This window comes from Sinocyclocheilus rhinocerous, unplaced genomic scaffold (assembly GCF_001515625.1).
Source record: "Sinocyclocheilus rhinocerous isolate Xijiao unplaced genomic scaffold, SAMN03320098_v1.1 scaffold603, whole genome shotgun sequence".
In the NCBI taxonomy this organism is placed as follows: Eukaryota; Metazoa; Chordata; class Actinopteri; order Cypriniformes; family Cyprinidae; genus Sinocyclocheilus; species Sinocyclocheilus rhinocerous.
In genome coordinates, this window is record NW_015656630.1 from 2,906,008 (window position 1) to 2,916,097 (window position 10,090).

The window sequence follows — 10,090 nt, forward strand, 5'->3', positions numbered from 1 at the left end:
ATAGACTCATATTACCATACATTGCAGATTACTAATAAAAACAACAAGAAAAACGACAACAATAAGAAGCCTAGAAAGATGAAGAATAATAATTATAGCTGATTGTATGCTGAATTAGAATAATATGAAAAAGATGTTCTGTTCACTGGCATCTAAAAACAAATGTCTGACTGCATTGATCTGTCTTGTATATTTCAACATACAGACTGCTAAAATGATTCAGAAAAATGTACGTGTATTACAGTACAGTGGTCTTTTGTAAACTGATCTCAGTGTGGCAGACTGCTCGTTTTGAAGGCTTATTTAATCATGTTGTGAAACTGTAAATCTATCAGTTGGATATTTGTGGCGACAAATACTGTAAATATGTGTGTATCTGTATTCAGGAGAAATCCTGTAATCTGATAATACTGAAAACTCTGATATGAATCAATTAGGGGAGACAGGAAAGGGAAGTGTTAGTACCAAAGTTACTATTTGTGTGTGTGTGCTATATGTCTCAAATGTTTTATAATATTCCATATTTATCTTCGGCAAATGAAAGTGGTTTAGAAAGCTGCAATGTATGCCTAAACTATATAAATTAACGTCAGCTATAAACAGTGCTGTTGTTACAAACTAACACTGGTGGATTGCCATACTATAGAAAATGTAGAAATGTACAATTTTGTGAATTATTCTATAATTTGTTGTGGTTTTCAAATTTACTTGTTAATAAAATAATAATCACATATGTCATCACAACCCATCACTTTCATTTCTAGAGGTTTAATTCAAATGGTAAACAAATAGAAAAACGTTTTTACTCTGAGCAGCACATGAAATTGGAAACAATAATTCAAATGCATAAACAAATAATGTGTTTGCTGGTCACGCTCACAATTTTGGCAAACAAATAGCCTGTCTTAAAAGTCTTGATCAGTAGGTTTTCTTGTTTAAATTGATATATGTATATATCCTCCACACAAGTTTACGTGTTTAAATATCATAGAAATATAGTGAGCAGGGGTTTAAAAAAAAAACTTTATAATGTGTTTTTTTCCCCGACACATATTAACTGCACAGAATAGGTCAGTGCAAAAATCCATTATGACTAAAATACTTTTTACTTTCTTACCACAAAAAATGTTTAGATTTTTACGCAGAAATGTACACGTTCTACTGTCAGTTCAAGACGGTTATGCACATGTATAGTGAATTCACTGCCCAACAAGAAAGAAAGAAAGAAAGAAAGAAAAGAGAAAGCAAGCAAAAGGCGCAGATGACGCACCATGTAAACTAAATTAAAAGGAGTTCTATTACAGCCCAAGAATAATAAGCAAGAACAACAAGCAGAAAAACAAAGAAAAGCCATAAAGGACATTAGGCGCTGAGCTTTATATAACATTTGAGTGAATATTTCATGGGCAGAGAGATAGAGAGAGACTCTAAACTTTCATTAAGCAGGGTATTTCGCTGGGAGGGAATTTCGGCGCCTTTCACTTTTTTTCTTGGCTTTTATTGCAATAATACAGATATCTCTCTGGCTCCCAGCCCCTCCTCATTCAGCCCATTTCCTTCCTTCAGCCCGTCTCTCTCACTCTATGCTTTTTAAAATATAGTAATAAAAACATACTAGATCCTTTTTAAATGCACTATTACTTATCATGGTCTTTTCATATCGTAGCATCACAGGTGTTTTAAAGCCGCTATAAAAGTGCGTCATTTATTATTCAAAAGCAGCGTCGTCTTTTTGCATATTATCTGAGCGCTTTTATACTGCGGGCTGCCAGACTCCCATTTAAAATGTTCGGCAGAATTGATAACGGCAGACACGCGCAATAAAAACAGCGCCGGGGGCAGGGTGGCACGCGCGCCCGCTCATATGCAGATCCCGGTAATTACTCCAACAATTCGCCAACCATTCCTTTGAGCGAGGGATTTCACGCTTTTAATTCAGTTTTCATCAATCTATTGATTCCCGGCTGCTAAATTGTTTGCACGGGTCAAAGATAAGAAGAGGAGGGTCCGAGTTCTCCTCCAGCACTCTGCCAGGTGAAACCGTTTGTGTCCCTCACAAAATCTGGATATTTATGAGTGCATTTAATACCCACCTCCCAAAAAAGAAAATATTAAATTATGGTTTCATTCAGACCAGAACTTTTCATTGATGTAGGCCTACAAAATTGTAAAAATTCACATTTAAAGCGCTTTTGGAACAACTTTTGAAACAAAACATAAGCCTAATATTTTTATTGCACATAATAATAATAGGCTATCTATAAAACCTATACTTCTTACGACAGGCTATATTTTTAAGCTTTATTTTTTTACATACATGAACAGCGATTTATTTTATTACTGAAGTAAGATAACATGAACACTGGATGCATCCCATCTATCCATCTATCTATCTATCTATCTATCTATCTATCATCTAATGAGAGGGAAACATGTGGCATGATAAAAGCAAACAGGCTCAGAGCGAAACAGTGACCATGGGTCAACGACGGGAATAACGTAAGCGTCTTCAGCCACTGGACGAGGGCCGAACTCCCGGGGGAACGAGGCTTTTTAGCGTCAGCACTCACTAATGGTCTATTAAAATATCAACTACTTCAAAGTAAACGGATTTGCTCCACACCAGCTCCCACCCCTGAAGCTAATCAAACGCGGCGGCCAGGCCAAAAGAGCATAATCATTTTTACGTGGCAGATTACAAGGAACCACTTAGATCCGCTGTCAGAAGATCGGGTGTCCCAACACTCTCGATTAAATAAACGCGAGGGAGTGCAGCTCTCCAAGCGCCAACAGTGCAGGCTCCTTTAGGCGCACAGCTGTGAAACTGACGGTTTCCGGATGCAACCACTAAAGAGCATCTAAAAGTCATTGAAATGATGCTGGGCCTATAAAGGACTCAATCCAGTAACGTTTTAGAAAATATTTAACAGAAACTAAATTATTTACGTTGGTTTAAGAACACTTTAAAAAGTAAGCTGGTGTCTGCATTATAGGCTAACAAAATTAGTAACGTGTGAGTTTTAGGTAGTCTTGCATGTCCAATGTTTAATGTTACCATTATTGTCGAATGATAGCCTACTCTATATCGGACATAAATACACCGTCCCTAAATCGATTTAGAGAGACTTCAGTGAATACTTTTCAGTCTATTTTCCGTTTATTTTTATACCTTTTAGTTTGAATCTTCAGACTATGCTTAATATTCGTAACATTGAGAAGTTAAAAAGCGCTTCAATTAACATGGTTTATGAAAATAAATCAGAATTGTAATGATTCTATCAAAAATAGGAATCCTAAACTTATTACTATTAGGCTATTATATTATTATTATTATTATTATTATTATTATTATTATTATTATCATTAACCTTTATGTTGCATTTTGTCTTGATGCGATGTAGCCTAATGAACAATACTTTCCAACTGCCCCATGGACAAAATAAATAAAAATGATATTTAATTAGTTTTTTCTAATAAAGCCGAGAACGAGTCTAAAGTTGATTGACATATGAGAAAAAAAGGTTGAGGGCACCTTTGAGGTCAAAAGCACTCCTCCAGTTGCTGGAGGCTATATATAAATTCGATTTTTTTTTCTTAAAGCGTGAATTGATCATAGCCTAAGTGTTTCTGATTTTAATATACGACGATTAGAGTTTCTAATCCAGAAAGATTATTAAAACGTTAAAGTCATCTAATTATACATTCCTCATCTCATCTGATGAAACTACTAACTACAAACTACTTTTTCTACACAAAAGGTCCATATGGTAAATAATACAATTGATGAGCACTTTATTTTCCACGAGGCCACGGTAGAATCTCTATTAAATACTCAAGTTTTTAAAAAGCCAGTGATGACGTGCTAATGTCAGCATGTCCATAATAAAGAGATACTTGACCAATTCAGAAATTGGGGACTAAACGATCTGCATTTTAAAGAATGATGTCACACAACACGTTATGAAAGCCAATAAGGAGAGGGAGATTGAGCACTGTCCAATCAGAGAAGAGAAGAGCTCAACGAGTTCCGCGCAGGGATCCGGTGGAGAGAGAGTGCCAGAAATCTGCCAAGTCCTCGTGCCAAAAACTTTTCACCCAAAGACGAATGCGTCCAAACCATCCTAAATCAAGAATTGAATCTCGAGGAGTAATACATCACAAAGTAGCTATTACTAGGGATTCTCTCACTCATAGATCTAGAGTTTACCATAGCACAATTCCAGGGCAGTCCGAAATTGTCTGTGGAATAAACTCACTGGAAAGCTTCGGGTGGTGAGGATGGACCGAGCCCCAAGCTCTAGCCCAAGTGGCACCAGTCAAACATCACAACCTACCCAACATGAACCCATCAGCTTCGGCATTGACCAGATTCTCAGCGGCACCGATCAAGAGCCACAGCAGAACTCGACCAGGAATAACTCCGAGAGCAGCAGCAGCAGCGGCAGCGCGAGCGGAGGCAGTTACCATCTCGGCAGCCCAACAGGAGCGAGCGCAACGCCGTACACACTAACCGGCACTTTTCACGGCATCGCGGCTCCATATGAGGAGTCCAGTCCATACGGAGTGAACTTGACCCTTGCACACGGAGGAGTGATTAGGGTCCCGGCTCACAGGCCCCTGGCCGCGGCCGTGCCTCCACCCATGGCCAGCGCGGTGCCCGGTCTTGGGAGCCTCAGTTTTCCCTGGATGGAGAGCAGCCAGCGCTTCGCAAAAGACAGGTTTGCAGGTAAACAAATAGTCTTATTCTTTCGATCTGTTCATTTTTCTAACAAAATCCTCGTGGTTGAAGCTATCAGAATAAGGAAATGGTGAATTGTCTGAGAAAACAAAAAATCACTCAAGTTCACATTTGCGTCTTATATAACAAAAACACAAACATAATTGCAAAAAGTCCAAACTCTATGTGAATTAGCTATGTTTTAAAATATTTGTAGTTTAAATGTCGGTGGTCTGTGGATTTTTGACAGTAAAAGTCGAGCAGACTTACAACGTATGAAATGTAAAACACACATTTCTAAGACTATGGTGTGTGTTTTTTCTTGTTTTAAATATATTTATTTTGAATTCTGTTTTATTTATTTATTTTTTATAGGACGGCATAATTATGAGAGAAGAACTAAAACAACAACAAAACATTTGAGCTATTGTTGGTGGCACGCTATAATAACAGTACTTTAGCAATAACTTTAGGCCTTATTTTATATTATATATAAATAAAGGCCTTATATTTAGGCCTTATATTATGTGATGCTTTAGTTAGCCTATCATTAAACTAGCCTACATTTAAATAATTAGACTATATGTTTTATTATAGCCTATTCATATGAACGCACCACAGATTACTTAAATAGAGTAGCCTAGCCTATATTTAAAAATGTCTTTGCGAGTTATCGCAATTAAAATGTATTCCCCAAAATAGCATAATGCACTTTTAATCATTTGCCATTTTAGTTGTGCAAATTGCGATGCTGTTGCATGTGTGCTCGTGAAAGAATCACAAGGATGAATTGGTGGAAGTTTCAACAATAAATATTAGACAGTATGTCTGGGAAACTTGATCCTGCTGTTTCCATAAAGAGCCGGCAGATGAATGGACGCTGCTGAGGAGCTCGTTTTAGTTTTATTTGACCTTGAAGAGCGTGAAACACCTGTGCCGGTTATGGGCGAAATTAAATGAAAAGGCCGATAGAAAGTCAACACCTCAAAATGCTCAGCTTAGGTCAACGTGTCTGTTAACAGCACGAGCAAAAATATTTTTGTTTTCATGATTTTGCTTTATATTTAAGCCTATTGGACATATGCAATTTTTAACACATATCTGAATAATTGTGTAATAACTGAAATCATCGCGTTTTTTTAGATTAACCAGATTTAATTGGATATACAGGCTTATTTTTATTATTATTTTTTGTTTTTCAAATATGTATTGAACATCTACCAAGCGGGCTACATAAATACAGAAATAAATGAGTATTGTTTTTATTTAGTTTAACCGCTCTTTTGCATACGAATGTAAACTCTTATAATTCAGAGCTGTCACATAGATCACCAGCTTTCTTTATTCTGGGGTAAATGCGAACGCTGTGCCATTAGAAAGACATATCAATATTTCACCAGCTTTAATTATTGCCACCTATAGCTGCGGTAACAGGCGCTCTCTGCTGCTGTGTGTACACTTTTGAGAAGAGGAGGGGCTGCTTGAACATTACACAAATGTAATGTCTAAATAAACTGGATATTTACCTCCATGAATCAATTACATCTCCACAACAATTAACAAAATTTCACTTAAATGAATTATATCTAAATCTATATGTTGGCAAAATATTCACACAATTAGTGATTTTTTCCTCAAAGATGACCATATCTTCTTGTAGCTTTGCTGTAGTTAATTTCACCCTGTAATTCATTGTTTGCACTGGAAACTGAATATCTTCAGTAAATGTGCACATGAGCAAATTTGTGGCAAATGTAAAACTTCTACTCCTCTAATTTTCTCTATATCATCTCATGTCAGACGGCAGACGGCGGAAGAGAGGGAGGCAGAGCGTCAGCAGGCCAACCGGCTGATGATTCAACTCCAGCACGATGCCTTTCAGAAGTCTTTGACTGATTCAGTTTCAACAGACCCGCTCTGCATCCACAGCTCATCACTCTTCGCCCTGCAGAGCATACAGCCTTGGGCGAGCGAGGAGAGCGGCAAGCTTGGGGGAGTGACTGCGCTCGTATGAGTACCAGAACTCAAGAAGCAAATGACATTCTCCTTCTTTTTCGATGGACTGGGATGTTGGCTGACCTTATCTCCGTCCTAAAAGACTATTCCATTCCACAAAAAAGCGAGGAACTAATATTGGCCATCCAACAGTGAGCAAACCCATACAAATAAAACGGTTCTGCGTACGAGCCTCTGCAGAATAAATGAAGTCTGTTTTCTGTGGTGTGTCTGTGCATACAGAGACTTTTATCCCCATCAGGGTCAGTTTCATTGACAAAATGACTTATAGAATGGAACAGGCCATCTCAGCTGACCCTTTTACAGATCCTCTGATCTTCTCCTCCATCCTTTCATTTGTCCTTCTGCCCCCCTGTGTAATTTCTCCACCACTCAGAGCTGTAGAATACAGGATTAATGCAGAAGAGGGAAGTAACGATGAATTACTTATTTATAATGTGAGCTGCACGACCTAAAATGCCCCCAATCTGGCCATTTGTGAAAATAAAAGGACATAAAGATGGACAAATAGACACACACTTTTCCCTTTTTGTCAGGCTGGGTATGCATATTTCGTCTTTTTGTGGTTCAAAAGATAACCAGCTACTTTTGTTTTTTTAATTTTATGAAACTGCATCCCGATTATTTGAGGAATCGCATGAAGCGTTCAAAAGAGAGGCGTATGACATTGTACGGGGTGGTTGCAATTTATTTTATCGGTTAGATTTATTCAGCAGTGACTCCAAACGCCGCTCAGAAACTCCTCAGAATCATGCTTCGATGGTTGAATGTTGTGTGTCAGAGGGAAAGAACAATTTCAGAAGAAACAAGGGTTTGTTAGATGATGTAGGTGTGCTGTTGCATCCCAAACTCTGTATTATACTTTGTATTTGATAAATATGTAAATAGCAAACAAAAAGTAATAAACATTCTGTTTTGGCATTAACACAAAAGGTGTGCTTTGCTTAATTTGTTATTCCCCTAATGGTTTTTTTTTGTGTGTTTTGGGTAATAAATAAACGAACAATATAGGAAATTACTGTCATTAGGAGAACAGCTGCTGTTTGTATTTGATGCAACATTAATAGGATATGTTTTGTGTGATGTTATTGTACAGCTTATATGTAACCTGAGTAACAGGCCTCTCAACAAATCCTAAGAGCATCAGCAATCCATCTATTTATGAGGGTTTTTAGTATTTATCAATCAATAATATAAAGTCTAACTTGACATCTAAAAGGTAAAGTGCATGAAGACATGGAGTAATTTATAATAATGAGGAACAGAGTTTTCCTTTGACTCAGCAAGAGTCAGAAACTTGGGCTGATTAATGCAGCACACAATTACACAAACCTTTAAGTGAAAGCTGGTTTAATGTGCAAAAAGCATTTTACTTCCTAACAGTCCTTCATTTTCTTTGTCAATTATTATATGGAAAAAAAAGCTTGATTCTAAAATTGTGCAGTGCATCCAGTTTTTTTGTACAGTTTAAATCCAGTTTAAATGCATTTAAAAATATACTCTAATACTGCAAAAGCAACAGAAATATGTTACAGTGTAGGTATATGAAATACTAGGTATTTTATATATAAAAAAATCACAATATTAACAAAAAAGATTTTAAATCTTGAATAGCCAGATTCCAATTTTGCCTGAAAAATTATTTAGTGTGACAGAAGGAGGTCAATGAACTGTGTGTCAGACTCTTCATGACTTACATCTCTCACTGGCTTTTCCTTCTTTATTCATACTACAGCAGCCCTGACGCCTTTCACTGTGGCTCGGCGTATTGGTCACCCGTACCAGAACCGCCTTTGCTTAATTTGTTATTCCCCTAATGGTTTTTTTTTTTAGAAGAGGCATTTTCCAAATCCCTAAGCAGCACTCTTCTCTAGAGTAATGTGTTGCTTTCAGAGGTCCTACCACCGCTCTACACAACTTGATCGACAAATAAACACTGAGTCCTGGTAGTTGCTTGCAGTCGATTATGCCTGCCACAGCAAAGAAGCACTTATGTCCTCAAGCAGATAAATGCGGGATCCTGTGGGACCATAAAAATGCCTTTATGCCCACAGCAACCAACTCCCTCCTCCCAAAGTGCTGACTCTCAGGAATTGACCTGTTTTAAAGGCCTGGGTTGGGGGTAAATGGAGGGGTGTCTTATGTCTTATGTCTTGTGATTTAACAGACTCCTTACATTATGATGCTGTCGAAGCCTCAGCAGGGTGAACCTGTGGAGTTCCGCCACAGCTCTTTGTGGACAGATGGTTAGTAGTGACCTGTGCCAGGGCCTCTTTGACTGGAGAGGGTGAGGTGATGTGTACGGTTGAGTCGGGGTCATCTGAGAAAGCCTTCGGTAATATAGACTCAATGCTCAAGATCATTTACACAGGAAGTATTCCTGGCTCCTTTCCACATCTACAGCAATGACATCACTTCTACGGTTGCTCAACTATAAAGTGATTTGTAAAGCGTGATGTTTTACCGCCCTCTGCTGGCTATTATGTGCAAGTGGTCATCTACAGCCACAAACTCGGAACGAAAAATTGAATATATTAAACGTCTAAAAGATGAAAAATAAATGTAACATATAAATATAGTAAAACAATCCAACTTGTTTCAAATGCTAAAACAGTGTAGAGTTGGTGTAGAATAGTTTTGCAAAAAATAGCCAATGAATATTGGCAAACCTGTGGCACCACAGAGCAACCTGACAATTTTGCTAAACTTTTTTTTATAAGAGAACTCTTCGCTATTTATAATACCGTACGTCTTTCTCCCGAGTGCAGATCTGTGAGCTGGAGAAGCGCTTCCACAGACAAAAATACCTGGCCAGCGCTGAACGAGCAACTATGGCTAAAACTCTGAAAATGACAGACGCCCAGGTCAAAACCTGGTTTCAAAACCGCAGGACCAAGTGGAGGTGAGACACAGAAAGAAAGGTTGATATATTCTAATGGAAAATGTAGAAATGTTGAGAAAAATGGTGAAAAATTCAAGTGTGATCTCACATCAACAAAGGCACAAGAACACCGCAATTTCACTAGACTATATTTCCCATTGCATATCTTTTTTTCTAAACGTTTGTCTGGACATTGATAATGTCCAATAGCACACTGTGAAATAGGTGCCCTGATTGTTTTAAAACTGTAACATGGTTTTACCCAGAGTTGTAAACAGGCAACAGAAATTATTGGAATGATAGAAAGATTTACTTGATAAAATTTCACGGCTGGACATAAAATCATTAAACAGAAAGAAATGCATATTTCAACTGCCATATTTAAAAGTTAAATAAACTAAAGACAAAAAATGTAGGCCTTTTAAATATATATATATATATATATATATATATATATATATATATTTAGACTAACC

At 37.5% G+C, this 10,090-nt stretch overlaps 1 protein-coding gene across 1 annotated transcript; it reads left to right on the top strand.

The window, feature by feature from the left end:
• The first annotated feature begins 4,261 nt into the window (after positions 1-4,261).
• On the top strand, positions 4,262-9,639 carry LOC107720597 (T-cell leukemia homeobox protein 3-like). The gene is made up of 3 exons (XM_016528324.1): positions 4,262-4,726; positions 8,469-8,547; positions 9,477-9,639. The coding sequence occupies exons 1-3, from the start codon at positions 4,279-4,281 to the stop codon at positions 9,637-9,639; spliced, it is 690 nt and encodes a 229-aa protein (XP_016383810.1). The 5' UTR covers positions 4,262-4,278.
• Positions 9,640-10,090: the final 451 nt, after the last annotated feature.